Consider the following 21,111-nt stretch of genomic DNA (forward strand, 5'->3'; position numbering starts at 1 on the left):
CGTGTCCACATTGTTTATAGCCAGACTATTGTTTATAATCTAAACTTAAACTACGCCAGGTTAAGCCTGCTACACATTGCCATACATGTAGTCTTCTCTGAACAGGCATCAAAACTCCACAATGTCCCCACAGGAACCAGGTGTAACCTGAACTCATGGTATATGATTGCATTACAGTAAAAGCAAAAAGGAGAATTTCTACTTCTGGAAAATAAAGTTCACAAGATATTTTATCTGCGATATTCTTGAATACACGAGTCAACTGTTCTGTAATTACCAGCTGTTGTTTCTGCTGTTACAACATCCTAGTTCTTCATTTCTGCACCACCTCCTGTCACTTCAGTGCACGCTATGACACCACAGCTGGCGACAGACAAAATATTTACTTTTTTATTTTTTTTATTTACAGTTGATTTTTGCTAATGCAACCACGACTGCATGACTTGAAACAAAGGGGTTGACTGATGGATGTCAATTTGTCAACAATATAGTTTGCTCTTGTATTAACTAAGGCAGTGGACTATATACTACCAGTGAAGTGTTTTTAACATGTTCCAATACTAACCAGGATATTACTCTGTATGTCAACATAATTTGATTACTGGTTTTCAACACCATCTGTGGCGCCATAACATTCTCTGTTAACCATAACCATAATCATGTATGCTGGAGTCAGATATGTTTGTCAAAGGGGAATGTTCTGGCTACCAAATGTCTGTTACATCTGCTCAAATCACCTTCAACATCAAAATCTTTCCACTTGAATTAAAATTTTAAAGAACTTAAAATTTAAATTCAACTCCTGCATTTGCCTGACTCTTTTATTTGTCACTATTTGTCTATTATCTCCGTTCTGATCTGAACTTTGTTTAACAAAACAAACAGGAAGAAATGAACTAACAAGGTGTGAACTCATAATGAATCAAACAAAAGAACAAAAACACAAACTGAGCTTGAACACACACGTTACCTGTTTTTCCTTAAAGCTAAAAGGCCAGCACATTGGAAAGAAAAAGTCAGACCAGTTAGTAAAATCAGAGCAGCTCAGGGATGATCATATATCAGCAGGAATGACAAGACGCTGAAACTCAAGCTGACTGATAATAGGTCAGAACCTGTGCTGGTTGTGCCACAACGCAGTCATGACACACCCCAATGACGCCCCAGAACAAATTACACAATACTGAGCATGAATAAGCGTGAAACTAGGGAAACATCTGGTCTGTGTGTCATGGCTTTAACCAGACTAACTAACCTTTTTAACATTTTATTTCAACATCCCCAGAGATTCCCTCCTGACTTAGATTTTAGGAGGCAGTGTGAGTGTGTGAGCCATTTTACGTGACACTTCTGGGAATCATTCTTTCAGGAAATGGACAAGAGGAAATTCAGTTTTCAATTAGTCCTGAACGTTACATTAAGCTTCACATTGCCAGCCATTCTGACTCACTTCATGACCAATGCTGAACGTTAAGAGTCACAGAACAGAACAGAAAACAAGTATAAGGGAGTTCTTTTTGTTGTGACTCCCACAGCTACATTATAATGATTTAACCTGTGGGCTTAATACACGGATAATGGCTGTGTCAGTAATGCTCCTGCCTGAAAGTGGATCACTAAGGCTTTCTTCTTGTAGCCCCACCTCTCCAGTCTGACCATTTGCATAGTAAGGTAGTCATAAAAATACACCACAGTGCAATGTACTCTGCTTCTGCTCAAGGTGCAGCACAACAAACAGTCCCTCATTAAATGATTCAACCACAGGCTTATCACTGTGAGACTATATAACTGACTATAATGCAACAGTAATGTGTTTCTGCTGATTGTCACTACAGTAACTTCATATGTCAGTTTCAATGGGTTGAATCACTCACATTACAAAAAAAAACATATTTGGTTTTAACTCTAGTGAGTTTTAGCCATCCAAATTTTATGACATCTACTGTCTTCACTGCCTCCAAACACAGCAGTACAGAGGTTGATAGAACGCTGTGGTGCCTAGAGTAGGGATGTTCATGATGACACTATTTCAGTGGGGTCCTGAGGGGGGGGCGTCGTACACGGGGGCTACAGCAGATTCCCCTCTGAAGCTTCCCCACAACACAGCAACAGCCCGAAGAAGTGCAACAGTTTAGGCTTCTCTCTCAATCTTTTTGCTTTGTTAATAAAGTTATCATTTAAACACATCTTGTTGTCCTTGCTAGTGAAATGGGATATTATTGAAATAGGAAACATACAGGGTGGCTGCATAACGTCTTCGACACAACATTTAAATAATATTCATAATTAGTTTGACAGACTAGCGAGTGTCGACCAGCGAGTGTAGCAACGTTTAATTAACTACTCGACTAATCATGCACCTTCCCAGCATGCAGCACTCAAAAAGAGACAAGAGTGGTGCTGTTACTTGAAATTATCCACAGAACACACACTGAACTATTTTTATGGAGACCATTTCTTTGGTAGCTAGTATCTCCAATAAAAAGTGAAGTCTGTGGATTATCCTGACTAACAGGGACATTCACCTCTGTCTGTCTACACACACATCTCAAAACCTGGACACATCAAACCAAAACTATGGTTTTAAAGGACCATTGTGTTGGGTTTTATGGTGCTGTGGTTGGAGATTGCAACCCCTTCACCTCATTCTTTCTCCTTCCTAAAATGAAAGCAATGCTGGCTACAAAACCCATACAAATACATGAAAGACCCCATCTAGAGCCAGTGTTTGGTTTGTCTATTCTGGGCAACTGTAGAAACATGGTGATTGGACGTGGTGGACTCTGTGGCATCTGTAGATATAAGGGGCTCGTACTAAGGTAACAAAAACATAACCATTCGTATTTTCAGGTGATTACACGCTAATGAAAACATAATAATGAATATTATGTTACATTTCTGCCATATTCTCTAAATAGATAGGCAGAATTCTCATTTGTCACACAGACGACCAGTGTTTGACTTCCAGGTCATTGCAGCAACCTTTTTGACCAACAGAACATCAAAGCAGTGCTAATTATCTGTGTAATGTGGGTGTCATGAGGTAAGATGTAGTCAATAAAGAAGAATATTTTTTTGTTCTATGCTCTACACACAAAAGTATGATTACCTGCTCATGGATGATGTCTGATAGCTCCTTTACCATTTCTTTGAAGTTGGACTTCAGGCCCTCGTGATACTCAAACTGGTCCTCCTTGATCAGACGCTCATTTATGTCCAGAGCCATACTGCACGCCTCGACAAAACGCCTGCAATTATTAGAAATAAATAATGACTATATGTAATAATAAATTGACAAACTTAAATGGCTGCTTATCAGATCACTTGTAAACTGTTGAAGAAATTAGGAAGACATAGACAAATCGGCCGAATAATTAAATGAGGATTAATAAGCAGTGTAGTCAGTTAGTTATGAAGATATACTGTACCGAAAAATGTCCTTAAGGTCTTTTACTTTCTTGTTGCCTGACTGGTTTGATTTGCTGTCATCTAGGAATGCCCTGGCATAGGCCATGGGACCTGCGTTCACCTGTAGTGAAACATGCCTGGAAGTGTTAAGCATTCTTAAACACACTGAACCATGCCAGACAGAACACATACCGTTTGTGCTTTCTCCTGGCACTCATCCACACACCACAGACCAGTTTGGTGCAATCACATTAGTTCATGTTTTTTTCCTTATATGAATGAAATCCAAACAATAAAAATACAAACAAAAATGTGTGGCTTTGTCTTTGCAGCAAGTGTGTTTATTTTCCCCTTTGCAGTCTGTGTGTGTGCGACCTGTGTAACCTTTACCTGCACTGAGACGCAGCCCTGCAGTTTGAGCTGCAGTTGGATCATGTCCACCTCCTGGTTGGAGCAGAGCTTGGTTAACTCCGCCGTCCGCGCCTTCATCTCATCTATGGCCACATCCACCGGCTTGAGCTCCACCTGCTTCTCCCCCACAACCTCCACGCGCTTCTTCACATATGGGAAGGTGTTGGAGGCTGGGGGAACAGAACAGACAACGAGACAGAAGTGAACATGTGCTTATTTGAAGTGTCAGCTTCAGGTGCTATCTTGTCACTGACAAAGGCACACAGTGTTTGTTTTGCTGCCACAGCAGCATCAGAACGAGCATCTGTTGTTTGTTTTCCTGCTCTACAGGGTCTTTTAATGACAACTGGGTGTTCACAATGAGAACAACATGACTCGGATAAACATAAAGGATAACACCTCTCAACGGTTCTGGTCACTTATATGAGATGAGCTGGAGCATCCAGCTGCGGTATGTTACAGTAACCATCTGTTTTAATGTTGAACATGTCATGCATTCATCAACCTAAAATGGATGAGATGAACAACTAAGGTTTCATCATGATTGCAAAAATAATGCATTATTAATGAGTTGCACTCACTTTAGGCTGCGTATATATATACTGTAAAGTGTTTGTGAGTGGGAGTGTTTCATGTACTTGTGAGCACGATCCTCCTCTTGCACTGCTCCTCCACGCCTCCATGTTTTTTGCCCGACAGCGTGTAAGGCGTCTCGAACACAAAGCGGTTGATGTTGTGGCACTTCTCAAAGTCGGTCTTCTTTTCTGGTGCCTCTTTCTCCTCGAAGTACGGTTTGACAAACGTCACCTGTACGTAGGCGAACTTGGGGTCCAGGTCTTTGGGATTAACCTGTAAGAAAGCAGCTGTCTTCAGTAAGAATTTAAATGGGGGTAAGATAACTGAGGCTTAAATGACATTGCTAAGGAATAATGAGAATGTAAGGAGAGGAAACCTTTACTTGGATAACATTATCATGGTAATAAAACACACCCTTTTCAAACACATGCCCCCTCATTGATTCTTTGGCAGACCACAAAATGAAAGTTTCTGAAGCCAAAGTAAATAAAATACATTTTCAACTTGTCAGATTTTACAATGACTCCAGCAAACTGAACATTTACAATGATATGTGGGACAGATAATATTTTTGGCTACAATGCCAAATAACCACACACACCAAGATATTTTTTCCACATTTTCCTTCCTCCATTTATCTACTGCACCTTGTTTGAGTCCTGAAGTATCCTGACGTTTTCTGGCCCAAACTTTTCTCCGTAGAGTGTCAACAGGCGCTGGGAGATTTCAGACAGGCCAGTGAGTTTGGGCTCTTTGTAAATGTACTCCTTCCCATCCTCCTCCTCGAAGAAGCCCTGAGTTAAAAACAAGAAGTTTCCTTCAGTCAATCTTTATGTTATGGAATTTTCTATCCTTAGGTTACACAAGGTCACGTGTGGGCCTTGAGGTCCTCGGCAGTATTAATTATTTGGCTTTGATTGGGAACAGTAGGTGCCACCATATGTCAACACTGTGGTGACCAGGGTCGAAGAGACCTATTGCTGCCTTCCTAGACATAATAGATAGCTTGTTGTTGACGTTCCAATCTGCATAAACAGACATCTGTGTCTCCAGACTAGAATATGCTGACAATAACACTATCATGGGTAAAGACATTCTCTGACCTTCATCTCCAACCTTTTGGAGATAACAAACGCAAACACAGCTTGTTATTGTTGTTGATATCTTAACAAAGCTGTCACATTTTGTTTGAAGGCCCAAAGTTCTGAACACCAAACACACTATTCCTGGCATTTCTTGCCTCAACCCACCAAAACAAAACAGAATGTTTGTTTGATCTTGTAACTGATGCAATCACTCCTCAGATAAAACTGCCCACACCCGTTTGATTAACCTTCCTATTTACCCAACTTGCAGGGCTGTGTGCCTCAAGTATGTTTAAAAATTACACACCCTGTTTGTGCATGTTCGACCTGGAGTGCGTGCTAGTCATTGCAATTGCTTTTCAAATCACCTCACCTGTCCATAAAAAGCCACTCTGAAGTATGTCCCGAGCAGTCTGCGGCCCGATTGTATCACCTCCATTATCTTATTGTAGGCCCTGTGCAGAGTGTCGTACAGTCTGCTCAGTTTCTGAAAGAGAGCACAAACAAGTACCAGCATTTCAGTTACAACCCCATTTACAAAAGAGTTGGGACGGTTGTGAATAGAAACAAAAAGTCATAATTGGAAGCACAAAGGCAACTTAAAATGTTGAAACTGAGAAATTTGATTTCTCAGTTTCAACATTTGATAATGTGTTTTTGTGCTATTTTCAATTAAATATGGAGTTTCAGTGTTTTGCAGATCATGACTTTTTGTTTTTATTTACATTTTACACAGCGTGCCAACTTTTTTAGAAACAAGGTTGTATGTAATTGCCTACAGTGGCCCTTTTCATCTGGTGTGTGCAGGGAGCCTGAACGTCACTGTGATCCTGAAAAGAATAAGCAGGTAACAAAGGTTGGGTGGATGCTAGCACTTGCCCCACCCTGATGTTGGTTGCATTCCAAAAAGGTGGAAAATTAAAAGCGAGTGAAAATATGCACTTAGAATATTCAATCTGATATCATGAGGCTGCTATGTGTGTGGTTCAGTAGTTTAACCTGCTGGGAAACATTGGCAAACATAAAATGAGACGAAGATGACAGTAAGCCAAGTTTAATGACGAATGGAAAACATTTACAGGGTAAACTTTAGACAAAGGTATTTACATCAAGAAAATGTTTCTACAAACCAAAGTCCTTACATAGGTGGGATTGTGTGACCTTCATAAGCATAAGGACATGGATGAATCACTTGGCTGTGTGTTTGTGCAGGATATCTGTGTGAGAGTACCTCATACTCGTGACGTTTCTCATAGATGGGGATAATGAGCTTGGCAATGTGTGTGATGAGCTCATAGCGCTCAGCTTTCCACAGTTGCTCCACACAGACCTCGAGGTGCTCGACCAGGACTTCCTAAAAAGGGCCACAAATGGAATAATAGAGAGAGATTCTAACAGCTATCAACATTTACAGTATCAAGTCATCACATCAACAAATAAGGGTTTATGTTAGGATTTGCTGGCAGTGTCTGTGCAAGAAAAACAAATCAGGTGCAAGTGGCCACACCTCAGTATAATACACATCTTGCATTCCGGTGTCTTCCCTCATGGCGGCTTCTTCTTCAATATTTAAGGTAATCCTCTTAAAAGCTGCGAGGCCGCTGGGGAACAACTCTGACGGTTGAACAGAAAAGACAAGGTAAAAAAGGCAGCCTCACATAGTGCGTCAGGAACAGGCTGAAAATGAAAGTATAGACTTGTTTATGAGGAAATGTTTGGCATCTCGTGACCACCAGCAGCCAGCAGAGACAATGTACACTTAGATGCCAAACAGATTGTGACAGATCAGCATTAGGTTTCAACCACACATCACCAATTAAAGTTTGTCCGTTGACATTCCTTAGAAACTCACATTTGTTTATCTGGTTATCTGACACTAGGGATAGCATTAGATTAAAAAAAAAAAAAAAGCTTTGTTGTTGATAGATGTCGATGATGTCAGCGTGTGGCCATGTTTGGTTTAGACATAGCTGCTGTAAGTAGAGGTAATGCAGTGCCAAGGAAAAGGGCTGTTTAGATGGACCTTTTTTTTTTTAAAATACGGTTTAAACAACTCTACTATTACACTGTTTTGCTTGATAAACCAACACACTCACAAACTGATGTAAAAACATTGTTTTTGTGGACGTGCAATTTTGATGTGATGTGTAGATGAGCGGAGGGCCTTACTTTTCCTGTGTAAGTATTCGGCGACCAGTGCAGCCACATGCACGTAACACATGGCAGCCTGTGGAAACAGATGAAAGTCAGCAAACACAACACACAGTCCCATTAGAAAAATAAAAAAGCCTATTTTTCATTAATTAATCAAGGCTAACAGTTCTCATCCAACTAATGTGAATTCCTTAAGTGCAGTTGTTGCAGGGTGTAAGATTTAATAGACCTATAACGAACATTATCTTAATGTTATGTTTGATTCTATGTGCCCTGTGATGAGCTGGTGACTTGTACCCAAAGTCAACTGAGATAGATGGATGGATCTTAATGTTACCTTCAATTATATTTTAGTTATACAAGGTAGAAGCATTTAAGGAATTAGTGATGATTTCTATAGCAGAAGAACAAGGCAGAGAGTTGAAACGTGCAGCTTTCTATGAAACTGGAAAGGGAAACCTCACCACAGACATAAAAGTGCAATTGCAGTCAGCAACTCTGGTAATATGTAATATTGCAACCACTGTAACATCATTAGATAACATCAGAGTAATACAATGCTATATTCGGGGCTGAAATTAATTATTTATTGTGTTTAACTGTTCAACTGTAAATTTACCTAAATGTGACTCACACCTACAAACCAAAGCGACAGCTGTGAAACGGAACATGCATGTGGCATCTGTTTTTGTTCCAGTACAATAATAAAAACACATTTTAAAGAAATTAAGCAGGAACAAGAAATTAAACAATATAAAAGGAAAACAATATATAAATATGAGAACGACAGAATAAAAAAATAGGAAAAAGGATAGGATTGCTGGGTTTGCTGTGCGGCCATCTTATCTTTCCTGTCCTCTTATAGTGTTGCTTCAAATAAAAATGGTTAAATAAATAATTACACAGTACAGTAGCCAAGTTAAATTGCATTTAATGTATTCCCCCTTACAGTAAGTACACGGAAATCTAAGTAGTTAGGATACTGAGTAACTTTAGAAACATGTTCTATTGGGACAGATTATTTCTTATTAAATTCACATAATTTGGAACCCTTGACCCTTGTTACAGGATTTAGAGTCTACAGTAACTCTACACTGATACTGCTTAGTTTATCCAATCATATTTGTGTTTAATTGCATTTTGTATGTCTGTAAATACCAATAAAAAAAGACGACAAGTAAAATAAATAAATAAACAAAAGTACATGAATTCAGCTGTACACCAAGTGGACCACCCAGGCTCAAGCCCTGTGTCAATCCAAAACTTTGACTTTCCACTAGAGAGGAGAATTTCCTTCAATAAATCAGCAAACATTGATTCAAGTAGTAGTAGTAAAAGTGCTGGAGTAGAGATATCCAATATTTCTTTTTAACCAGGCACTATGACTGAACAAAGTCTTTATAATAAAATTATATGAGCTTCAACATTTATGTTTACACTGGAATGGGATGGAACAGCCAATGTCTATTTCTTAGTAATGAGAAAAAGTGTTTGTTTTCGTTGGAACTAAAATGGCAAACCGTGACCTGACTTCACTATTTACAGTTTGATATGGTCTAATTATACCACATCGTGGTCATGCTTATGCTGTTACAATGTTTTCTTTTTGGCTACTTGGTTGCAACGTTGTGAGTTTCTTATCATTCAATACTTTGCCAATCCAAATTCTCTTTCTAGTACCCCGCCTCCAAACGAAAACAACACTGCTAATTGTCAGGGACTATAGCTAACAACTAAAACCTGAAAGTGAACAAAGGCTGTACATTCTGCAAGGTGTTTGCTTTTGGCGTTGCCACTCAGTGGAGCAGTGCGCACATCTGTTTAAGCCGTCACTGATCAATGATTTAGACAAACATATGACACAAAGTGAAACAGGTATTATTCAAAGTCTCCCTGTTGATACCTCAGAAAGATCTCCATTCTTCAGATGTGCTCGGGCCATGCTGTCCAGCCAGGTTCGTCTCAGCTCAGGGGTGCTGGCGTAGGACCGGGCCAGGCTGTACTGGAGGTCCAGCAGCATCTCCGGGTCTTTCTCATGCTCCCTCATCTGGGCTGTGGCCATCAGCACTGTACGGATCCGCTTGGTCAGACCCTTCACTTCAGAGGGGAACGCCGTGGACTGCATCATGCAGGGATGAGCAAACAAACACAGACTTAGTTCATTCTCTCACTTCTTGTTAATTCTCATCCAACATGCCTGAATGCCTTAAGTGCAAGTCCAAACCATAATCAGTGCACTCATTAACTGTTAGGGGTGTTGTTGTCGATGATTACACACTTCTGTTACTGTAAAACAACTCCATATACTTTGAAGTGATAATCATGAAGCTGTTACAGCTGATTATTCTCCTGTATACTCTTTATATTTGTGAGTCTCAGCACACCACAAGGTCTTATCATAAACATATTCTTAAAAAAAGAGAAGGATTTATATGTATTTTCAAAACATCCTAATCCAGATAACTTGAACATTTGGGATCTTTATTGTATTTTTAATAAAATCTCTCACGCAGTCTCATGCAGGCTGTGAAAGGAGTTGTTCATGATGGATGTCAGCTTTGCTAACATGCCCTTTTGATGTCCCACCATACTTTCTGCAGTTTCTGGGTTGAGATCTCTCTTGGAGTGGATAGCTCACACAGGCTTATATGGACAGATTTCATGTTCTGAAATATATTATCTAAAACCTGTCTTTATCAATTGGATACTATATTCATAGGTGAATATTGTAACTGGACCCCATATACTGGTCTTGTTGACTCCTACTGTACCTTCATGGCCTTGTCACTGTTTGCAAAGTTGTTGATGATGGAGAGAGACTCCTGGAAGCGTGAACTGCCAGTCAGTGCCACATCGGAGATCAGCTGGCTGACAGCGATGATGATCTGGATGGAACAGGGAGCAAAAGGTGAATAAAGTGAGCGAATGAAAGAGGAGAAATGGAAGAAGGAAAAACACACATCCTCACCAAATGCTCTAAATGCTCCAGTGAGAGCTAATGGAAAAAACGGCCTTGATATTGTGTTAGCAGAGGAGCCGGAAACTCATCCGTCCATCTGTGTTTAAACTGTTTAAAAACCCTCTTTAACTGAAGCTCTCGGAGGAGTGTGTGTGGACAAAAGGCTAATGGTCAAGGGTGAACATCTGGGTGAATAAGTACTGGGATCAAGACACAGCTTGTTATGGACCACCAAGTTTGTTGAACTTTGACAGCATGGCCATTTTTCAGTGAGTATTTAATATTTTTGAGCAGAGGCAGGGCGTGTAGAGGGAAGACGTGTTTCCTCATTTTCTACTTCAAAAACCCAACACATACTTTACCTGCAGGTGCGTGCGTAGGAAGGTCTTCCTCTTGGTGTACTCGTAGTTGTTTCTCATCAGGAGGTAGAGCAGGGCTGACGCCTCGGCCCTCAGAGAGCCCAGCTTGGAGACGCAGCACTTGAGGACCTCGCAGCACAGAGCCTCGCACAGTGTCACGCGGCCCTTGAACAGCACCGACGGGAACTGACGGGGACAACATGTTAGTGTATTAAAGGCAGATTCTGGGCACAGACGGGATTAGGAAAAATACTATAAGTATGCGGGGAGGACAGCAGAAAAATGACAGTGAGGTACTGGAAAAGAACAGATGTGACATAACATTGTAACAACAAAAAAAACTCTCTACAGGAAAATTCATCTTGTCTAGACCTGTGCAAATATTTAGTTATGGCAAAATGTCAGCAAATGCAAACTGCTGCAGACACACATACACGAAATGTCTGTATCCTCACTGCAACGCATTACTATAAACTATGATGACATTTAGGGGATAAGAAGAGGTCCCACTGGACTCAGAGCTGAAGAGCCAGTCTTGGAGAGTTTTGAGTCAGGCTTAAAGAGATACCTGCCTAGGAACACTGGAACATGCTGGAGGCTGATTTAGGTCATACTCAGGGGGGCTGAGAGCCTGCTGGAGTTATCTCATAAATTCAGAAAAATACAGCAGATTTTTTTGACAAAATGTTGTCATAGAATTCTATCTCAAAAAATGAATTAGATAATTAGTTAAATAGAGCTCTCTCTAGAGATGTCTAAACATTAGTTTGTTATCCAGGTGATGTATGCCTATAGAATCTTACAAACATGGCTGGAGAAATTCAATCAAGACTATTTTTATTTGTTTCCAGAGAAATGTTTATTGCCTGTGACTGAGAAACCTTGTATTTGCTCTCACACAGAACAAACTTGCCAGGACAGAGTCTTTCCCTACTACTCTCCTCTGACTCATCACAGAAGCAGCCAACACAGATACTGCTGATACTATCAGAGGACACCACTAAGGAGTGGGTGGGCTCCTCCGTTGGGGCCTTACACTAGAAGGCACTAACAAATTCATGAAAATTCAACCACTCTCCTTCCCACTGATTATTAAACACTACAACGTGTTCTTTGCATAATGTTTAGGATGTTCTGAGTAGTACAACTACTGTGGCACAAAGGTTGGACAAGTGACCAGCATGCATCACCTCGCTTCATGTACGTGTGGCAGAAAAATGTTGTAAGGTAAGAGAGCAAAAAGCTTTTTGTGCTTGTGTGTGAGTGGGTCGACGAACCTTGTTAATGAAAGCCCTAAGGGAGGAGAAAACGTGTCTGAGAGCAGCTTCTGACTGGCTGACTTTAAGGAAGGTCAGGTAAACGTCAAACACCTTCTTCATCAGGGGGTTGTGACCTTCGCTGTCCAGCAGCTGGGTCTGACACAAACACACACACTTGTTTTTGTCAGTTAGGAGAACACTGTCATGACTTAGATTATTTATTGTACATACTAAATGAACTGGAAAACAAGATGAGTAATACGATTATTAACACCCAAACACAAAACCACAACCAAACACTTTCACATCGACAGTGATTATTTGGGAGTGGATGTGCACTGCAGCATATTTGAAAACTGAAGGTAGGTGTGCAAGTGTGTGTGTGTGTGTGTGTGCGTGTGCGTGCTGACCTTGAAACACTGAGTGAAAAGAGAGAGGACATCCAGGACACTCAGGCAGACTTCGGTGGCGATGTTGCCCTCCAGCAGAGCCTGGTGGTGGATTTCGGCTTCTGATGGACCTGTGCCTTTACACACACACACACACACACACACACACACACACACACACACACACACACACCAGATATCAGGACGCAGTGTGTAGTTAATAGTTACCAACTTCTGTGTGCAAAAAGCTGATGATCACCACTGTTTGCTAACCTTAATCTAGCTCACAAGACAAATTATCCATGCTTGGATTTGATTACACACATAGTGAAGAGTAATCACAGTGTGCATGTGCAGAGATCCTGTCACGGCAAAGCCTTGCTGAATATTTATGGCCATGGTTCTGCTCATACAGTTCCTTGTCTGTTCACGAACAGCCTTTCGTTTCAATGCAGGTACACACTATCGTCTCTTACAACAACCCTAAGTGGTTGTCTCCTCACTTAAACTCTCCAATCCCAACCGTCAAGTGCAAGTTCGGGTTTCAGCACTGTATGGCCAGGGCCAAAGTATTAGACTTGTTTACGTGTGGAAAAACTGGTTTGGAAACTGCTGCTGCATTATCACGCTGACTGTACTTTTATGAGAAGAACACCAAGTCTGAATAAATTTAATGACCAGACTTTTTTGTATAGTTTGTGGGGACAGACTTTACTGTCAGGGCTGTCTGTGTAAGGTGTTGTTTTACTGCTCTATTTATTTCCTTCATATATAAAAACATATAACATATTTAACATATATAATAAAGATATAAAATAATAATCTATTAATGGAAAGTTTCTCCACAGTTCTTTCCTGATAAATGATAAAGGGAATAAACCTGGAAGAGTTGTGCACATGAACTGCTGTGTGTGGTTACCTATGTTGAGAGTGAAGGACGCTTCCATGGTGCTGAACTGGTGGATCTTAGTCTGCATGAGGCTGGCTCGATTGCAGCGCATAACCGGCATCGTCTGAGACTTTCTGTCTGAGGAAAACAGCTTCGACACACACACCTCCTGACTCCTATAGAAATAATCCATCCACAGAAAGAGAGAAACAGAGGGCATTAATTAGTTTGAAAGACAGAGAGAGGTGGGAGGAATGAAAGCCTGCATCAGCTGCAGATATCCAATCAATTCCTTTAACAATTAACACAGTTATTTCTCATGAAAAGATGATAAGGTCGTTACCAAACACGGTATATTTTTTTTAGACGAACATTCCAATGAAAAAGAACTTCCTGCTTCCTCTGAGCTAAATATAACTGGGCTTCAAATGTCACAGAAGACAGCTACGACAAATAAAACTGATGCGCTGCTGCTGCAGTCTTACCGGCCAATGTTCCTTTTTCCGATGTACCGAAACTGAACCAGACAGACCCTGCAGGGACATTGAAATAATAGAAAATATTAGAGGGAGCAGAGATTTCCCCTTTAATATAGTTTGATTTTTCAGTCCAGGCATGTCCTTTGAATCTTTTTTTTAACAGCGGGATTTTCATTACAAGCCATTATGTGGTGATTCTTTCTTTGTACTCTACTTACTCGAGCAAACTGAGGAAGTTCATGATGTCTTGAGGGTTGACTTTGTTCCAGTAAGCATTGAGAGTGTCTGTGGACAAACAGAGAGCCACACCTGATTGATGAATATATTTTTAACAGTTAATTAGGTGCAGTTGACTTGAAATAAGTATTTGCTGTTAATTGTAGGAGTGTTGTGAAGCTAAATCAACCAAACATCCTTGATGGGATACAGCGACAATGACTGTCTCATTGTTCAAATGAACAGCTAAGCCAAGTTTCTGTGTAGATTCCATCCCGAAATAGCAACGGGGGAGGTTATGTCATATCCTGTGTATGGTGAATGAAGGCCTGACTGTGCGGTGTGGGTATAGATCATCACTGACCCTCTGACAGAGTCTTGACGATGTGCAGGAAGGAGAGCAGGAGGCCCTTGATCTCATATTGTCCCAGTCTGCCGATGGGAGGCATGGTGCTGCAACTCATAGTGGAGCCACGTCTCTGCAGCTGCAGAAGGAAGTACAACACACACATAAAACACATCTGCTTTATTATAGACCTTGGCATTATTCTGTTTTTTTACACTGTGTTTGATACTTGTTTGGAGTCTTGATCAGACAGTAAGCTAGTTTGGTTGGTTGTTGACATACCAGTAACCTGTGACAAGCAGTCTGTCCACACATGGTCTAGACATAAATATTTTCTTTTCCTACTAATTTATGATAAAAAAAATCAGAATTCACTTGTTTAGTCTGGATCTTACAAGCAGTTACAAGTACTCATGTGCACAGCAGTGCCTGTAACGATTAAAGTTCACAAGAACTTAGTATGACTAAGAAGTGACCTGAAGAAGCATTAGTGGAAGTAAGTTTTATGCAATGGCCTGTTGTGTACAAATTAGCTATGACCACGAATGATGGTGTGCTGAAAAATACCACAGGTGTGTATTCATACATCCATACGCCTGTGTTCACATGCATCTTTCACAATATGTCCTGACATATCTCTTTCCATATAGAGCATGTGGTGTCGCTCAGTGTACGGGGGCCCAGATCAAAGGTGCTTTAACACTGAGTCGGTCAAAGTCCATGGCATGTATTAAATGAAGATCAGTGGGGTGGAACTGCTCCAGCCCTCCCTCATTTAGTGTGCCATAGTTGCACAGCGCAGCAGGAACAGTGAAGGGTTTGTTATGTTGGCTCTGTGTTCAGAGACGGCAGACACTTCACACTGGGAGGACGATTCAGCGTTGTTCAAAAGCAACATGGAAACTGTGTTTTGTTAACATTTATAACCATTTGTCCTGAGAAAATGTACAATTGGGAGTTCAGATTTGGATCCAAGGCAGTGTGTGTACGTGACATGAGCCATGAAACAGTTCAAATGTTTCAGACTTTATAAAAGGGCAGCAAAGCAAGTACACAGGCTTACTGACAGTATCAGGCTGTGCTGGGGCTACATTAATGAAGTGTTGAACAGCGGGTTAGCCAGTGTGTTAAATGTTTTCACCTCAATGCTGTCTGGTGTTCCTGGGTCCATAAACAGAGAGCCTCTGGAGTCCTCTCTCCTCACAACATGGCCATTCTGAGCAGGCAGACCTGGAGCCAACACAGTGGAGTATTTTCAATGTCAACAGACGGCAGCACAATATAATTTATTCAGTGACTGGATGCTTACAAGCTCTCTGGCAGTAACATTTACAAATTCAGGAGAGAGACTAAAACCCCCAGCACAATCATGAATGTAGGCTGATGTTGGATGTAGAAACGCTGTAGTTTGGTGGGAAACCTGATGAGTCTGTGAACTCTGCTGTATAAACTATTCTGTGAGAACATATCTCTCTAGTTATGTGACTTGGGGAATTAAATCATTGCATTGAATTTTGGGAAGTGTGTGAAGGGCTATAGGTCAGGGCATCACATCTTCCGCAGCTTTGATTTGGACTCTTGTTTATTTTTAATCTGTCTCTTGAGAAGCCCAGTGACTAAATGTAAAAAAAAAAAAAGAAAAATCTCTAAAGCAAATTGTCAATCACAAGCGGTCACTCAAGACGCATTCCAAAGACAGGTGTCAAGTGACATATTTAGCAGAGCCACAACGATTGACTGAGCTGTCAGCTATTTAAATAAATCCTAGACTAGTTTGATAATCCATTCATTGTCGTCTCTGAATTCAGCTTCTCAAAAGTGAATTTTCTGACATTTTATGCACCAAACAACTAATAGATTAATCAATAATGAAAATAATAGTCAGCTGCAGCCCTAGTACTTAGAGCTGTCCACTTGTGATCAGATAACAGAAGATGTCTATTAATGCCGAGTGTAAAAAGGAGCCACAGAAGAGCCAGGCTCGGGTTAAGTGCTATGACGACTGTGGTGCCGAAACTCCCAGCAACACACTCTGAGTGGTACATGTGTAGTATACATCTGCTTTCAGTGCTGCTAATGGATCAAGTGTGTAACCTAAATATTGTGTAGCTGTGGTGCTGAGGGCCTCTGCAGTGATGATAATGGCTTATATAAACAGGAAGAGGCCAAATGCCATTTATATATCCCCCATATCATGCTGCACATGCAGTTCTGAACTCACCGTGGTCTTTATCTATTGCAGTGCTGATTCTCCTGCTGTCTGCGGAGCCGGTTGTTATCAGGTCATCTCTGGAGCCCTGGAGTGGAAAGACACACACATCAATCTTTTCCAGGAGGACAGTCCAAGTAACTGTAACTGTGAATTGTCCCAAAGGATCTGCAACACTGCTCCTGTTTGCTCTTTATTTTTTATTATTATTTTAAAGATGACAGTGTTTGCAGTACAAGTACTAAGTAACCCTACTGTGGACATCCAGGATTCCAAGAGGACTCACATTGAGGCCTAGCCCTGAGCTGGAGGTGTATGGCTGGGCAGACAGTTGCTTCAAGTTCTGGTAGAGCAGCTCCAAAAGTGGCAGGTAGAGCAAACAGATCCTGGCCTGCTGGTTCTGAAACATTCAACAAAATAGACTGAGGAAACTGTCAGTCACACAGTGGCATGCAAGTTCTAAAGTTATATATGGAGGCAGACAAATTGACTGCACAATAAGGAGAGAGCTATTGTACGTTCATATAACTCACCATTAAAAAGCTATCTGCCTCCAGCTGTCTGGAGACCGATAACAGTCTGCACTCTAAATACTGGCTAGCTTGTTTGCATAACAGACAATAATATCTACATCAGTGGGTGGGGGGTGAACACATCGGGTGAACTAAGTCAAACGTGTGTCACATGAAACATCATTGACTTGTGGGGTTCTGATCCATTCACACTTCAGTGGCTTCAGTCTTAGGTTATTTACATTACTAAGGAACATATACAGCATAGACAAAACACACATTACTTCCAGTGCAAACCTTTAATCTTGGTCAATATCTGACATTGTCTGATGGTGAATTAGACTTTGTAGTAATGTAATTTGGGATATGTTTCCTAGTGTTTTTACTGTGCATCATTTTCCAAATATAATTACTCTGAACACTGGTTCCTTCTTCCACCCTCTCTCCTATCCCTGCTTGTCTCCCCGTCTTCCAATCATCTTTAAGTGCCCCACCCTCCCTCACCTTGAACGCTGTGTAGCGGTCATCCATGGCGTGTTTAATAAGGAGATTTTTGAGAACGCTCACAGCCAGCTGCCTGACCTCGGGCCCCTGCTGCAAGGCCTCGGCCACTTCTCTCAGCAGCAGACCGACCAGAAAGTGGTTACGGCAGTATTCCTCCGTCAGGCTGAACTCCAGACTCTGCTCTGTTAGGCCAAACAGGAGGTGTCAGTGATAACAGTATGGCTCATTAGGCCACTGCCTGAGAAAATACTGATCACTACCCTTTTTTGTGCAAGAGCTCAGAAAAAACTAAGAATACAGCGATTACTGGCTGGTCTTACATGTATCACTCAACCAAAACATGTGACATCCAATCATTCAAAGTGCAACATTGCAAACTTATATCCAACAGAATCTCAACAAAACCACATAACACAATCATTCAGACAAGAATGTTTCCATCATCACACAAAAAAGGAGTGACTGAGACAACTCATTACTCACTGCCTATGTTAGGAAAGGTGTAATGTTGGACATGTTCATTGAATGTATTCAGAGAAGAGCAACAAATCAACAGGAATCAAGAGAGATTAGAAATGAGAAGTTGACAGAGTTTTATAATGATGCTGCATTAATATTAAAACAGGCAATGCAGCCTGGAAGTGAGTCACCATCTGCAATTATCTTCTCTAATGACAGAGACAGACAGGCAGACTGACAGAGAGGCAGAGAGGGACAGCACAGACACAAACACCATGAGAGAGAACCGCAGCGTCATGAAAAATGTTTCTGTCTTGTGTTTACGTTTGTCAAGTCAACTAAGTGTTAAGAGAGGTCAGTTGATTCCCACAGCAGCAAAACAGGCCCAGGCACATGAAGGCAATAGCCTAAAATTAGCTTAGTGTTGTGTGAATGGGTGTCCTATGAGAATACAAACAAAAATAAAAAAGGGGGAGTTGACAGGATGGCAGGTTAGTGCAGGTCAGAGGAAGGAGGTGCAGATCATTGCATACGGCAGCAAACAGGGTGGCGTAGATGTACAGTATGGTGCGGTGAGCATCACCTACCTACAGGGCCAAAAAGCTCCGTCGCATACGGAATAAAATCTGACCACAAGCAAAACACAAAAAACAGAGAGGGGGGTGTGGTAAAAATAAAGGAACTGGGGGTAAAACTGTAAACAGTCCATGCAGCATTTCCACAGCACTTGTTGCTTTTTACTTCTCTAAAACAGTCGTGTCAACAAGTGTTGCATAAACTTGCTCAACAGGTACAGAGTGATGGCAGGTACAGTGGGTGTGACTCGCCACTTGATTAATTATAGACCCGCGTATGTGTGAGCCAAACGGGTTAATAGAGGGGATTGGTGTGGTGAATGCAGGTCAGTGAGGGGTTGGGGGGGTCATGTGACAGCTAGTCAGTGGTTACATGTGTGGCAGAAACATTCAATGGAAGGCAGAGTGAAGATAGTCGACGCTCACCTTGTACCCTCTGCAGCTTGGTGCGCCCAAAAGCCATGGGCAGGTTGAGCGGGATGAAGTGTTCGTGATTACATACTGTCATCAGGAAATCAAACTTCATTTCAGTCAGCACCTGCCGCAAACACACATACTTAAATGGCGCCAGGGTGTGTTCATATGCAAATTTCTTTCAACCACCTGAGTACATGAATACAGTTCTCCTTATTATTCAAATATAATCCTCGATGCTGTGTACATGATCTATAGATAAAGCTTGCTAGACATCCGTGTTGGGGTAATTTGTTATTCAAATTTGCTGCTGATACAGACAAGTAGGGCAGGAGGAACGTTACATGTTTGTTTGTTATGTAAAGATTAAAAAAACCTTTCAGGTAACAGTACAGGTAATGTACACATGGTTCTTAAAACACAGTGTGCCTCAAAAGTAGTTTACTATCATTCTTTTTTCAAAGGCCTTGGACATTCACATGTTCTAGCTGTTCTCCTGCATGTTTCCTCTTTTCAAATCACATCTGCAGAGCTTTGCTTTCTTTTTTGGTGTGCTGGCCAACCGAATCAGAACATGTACCTTGGGATCTTTGAGTCCGAAATGACACATGTAGTGGTTGACCAGGCCAAAGGCAAAGCCCCTGTTCATGACGGTCAGGCATCTCTGAGGAGAGAAACAGGAGTTAGCGCACATGCTGTGGAAGTATGTGAAACAGATGTGATCCAAGACAAAACAACACATTTAAGTCTAGAGACATCAGCACTTAAAACAGATCTTTTGTGTTCTGGAGCGGAACCACAATGACTGAAAGAGCCATTTCAAAAACCAAAGACATTCCCACTAGGGATGGCTCGATCCGATACTCAGGATCGGTATCTGTCCGATATTGGTCAAAATACCTAAGCCCAAATGCTCAGCTTAACTTTGCGTGACATGCTGTAAACAGAGACACTATCACCTCAGCAACATGGTGTAAACAGAGAGCATGGTGTTTATAGATGTCCATATTAAGCAAAGTACATCTATACAAACTATCTGTATTTTTAACAACTTAACAGAGGAAAAAAGAAGGTATCGAATTGATATCGGTATCTGCAGATACTCCAAGTTCCAGTGTCAGTGTCATGAAAAAAACATGAAAAAGTTGTTTTGAGCCATCCCTAATTCCTACCTTGACGAAATTGGCCAGGCTCAGGTTGATGCAGCGAGCTTCCTCTGGGATTTCCATGTGGCGGATGGTGATGTGTGGCATGATAGACAACACCAACGACTGAAGCGCCTGGTGGAAACTGTCAGGGAAACGCTGGGCACGTGGCATCTAAAGACATAATCAGGGAAAATATATCATGCATCCAGCTATTTCATCAAGTGTATGGGACGTTTATTTGTGCAGACATGCTTTGTTACATTACAGAGAGCCTGGTCTAGACCTGCTCTGTATGAAAAGTATCAGGGGATAACCTTTGTTATGATACAGCGCTATATAAATAAAAACTGAATTGAATTACATGTGGTGTGTTTGCTTCAGATGTCCGTGCCAGACATAAACATTTAACTTTGGAGTAAAACTCAACATCAATATAAACACAGATGTGGAAAAACACATGTGATGATGAGCTGCTTGATCTTAATTGTGCAAAGAAAGAAGAATAAATAAAGACTAAATACCAACCTTTATCCGGTTGCCCTCTTGCAGATATTGGGCCATGGATTTGGCCATGGTTTCAAAGAAGAACCAGGAGTACTACAGAAAGGGATAAAAGAGGACTGAATTTAGACATCCTTTGCTGTCTAATTTTGAGGTATTTTCCTCTGATATGCATCTTTCCTGGGAAAAAACAACAGTGTGAGGGAAAAATGCTCTACAGTAGGATGGCAGTACAAGCAGCTACATGCTTCTGGACGTC

General features: G+C 41.2%; 1 protein-coding gene across 3 annotated transcripts in view; it reads right to left on the reverse strand.

Moving 5' to 3' along the window:
- The window catches only part of dock11 (dedicator of cytokinesis 11), a 52,235-nt gene that overhangs the window by 2,203 nt on the left and 28,921 nt on the right, over nt 1-21,111 (reverse strand). Inside the window, exons 27-54 of one of the 3 annotated variants that reach the window (XR_002042822.2) lie at nt 20,877-20,948; nt 20,376-20,522; nt 19,784-19,867; nt 19,216-19,327; nt 18,802-18,840; nt 17,756-17,937; nt 17,026-17,139; nt 16,752-16,827; nt 15,672-15,760; nt 14,549-14,669; nt 14,187-14,253; nt 13,975-14,022; nt 13,520-13,665; nt 12,622-12,737; nt 12,230-12,367; nt 10,956-11,138; nt 10,406-10,519; nt 9,538-9,753; nt 7,650-7,707; nt 6,988-7,094; nt 6,712-6,834; nt 5,854-5,967; nt 5,043-5,189; nt 4,458-4,668; nt 3,799-3,989; nt 3,429-3,529; nt 3,110-3,248; nt 278-363 (exon numbers count right to left, since the gene is read on the reverse strand). Coding sequence is in view for 2 of the 3 variants with exons in the window: in XM_010737274.3 (XP_010735576.2) it covers nt 3,110-3,248; nt 3,429-3,529; nt 3,799-3,989; nt 4,458-4,668; nt 5,043-5,189; nt 5,854-5,967; nt 6,712-6,834; nt 6,988-7,094; nt 7,650-7,707; nt 9,538-9,753; nt 10,406-10,519; nt 10,956-11,138; nt 12,230-12,367; nt 12,622-12,737; nt 13,520-13,665; nt 13,975-14,022; nt 14,187-14,253; nt 14,549-14,669; nt 15,672-15,760; nt 16,752-16,827; nt 17,026-17,139; nt 17,756-17,937; nt 18,802-18,840; nt 19,216-19,327; nt 19,784-19,867; nt 20,376-20,522; nt 20,877-20,948 (3,255 nt within the window). In the remaining variant the exon portion in view is untranslated. The remainder of the gene's footprint in view (nt 1-277; nt 364-3,109; nt 3,249-3,428; nt 3,530-3,798; nt 3,990-4,457; nt 4,669-5,042; nt 5,190-5,853; nt 5,968-6,711; nt 6,835-6,987; nt 7,095-7,649; nt 7,708-9,537; nt 9,754-10,405; nt 10,520-10,955; nt 11,139-12,229; nt 12,368-12,621; nt 12,738-13,519; nt 13,666-13,974; nt 14,023-14,186; nt 14,254-14,548; nt 14,670-15,671; nt 15,761-16,751; nt 16,828-17,025; nt 17,140-17,755; nt 17,938-18,801; nt 18,841-19,215; nt 19,328-19,783; nt 19,868-20,375; nt 20,523-20,876; nt 20,949-21,111) is intronic. The other 2 variants (XM_010737274.3, XM_019273462.2) reach the window with 2 other exon arrangements.

The sequence above is a fragment of the Larimichthys crocea genome, chromosome XIV, assembly GCF_000972845.2.
Source record: "Larimichthys crocea isolate SSNF chromosome XIV, L_crocea_2.0, whole genome shotgun sequence".
In the NCBI taxonomy this organism is placed as follows: Eukaryota; Metazoa; Chordata; class Actinopteri; family Sciaenidae; genus Larimichthys; species Larimichthys crocea.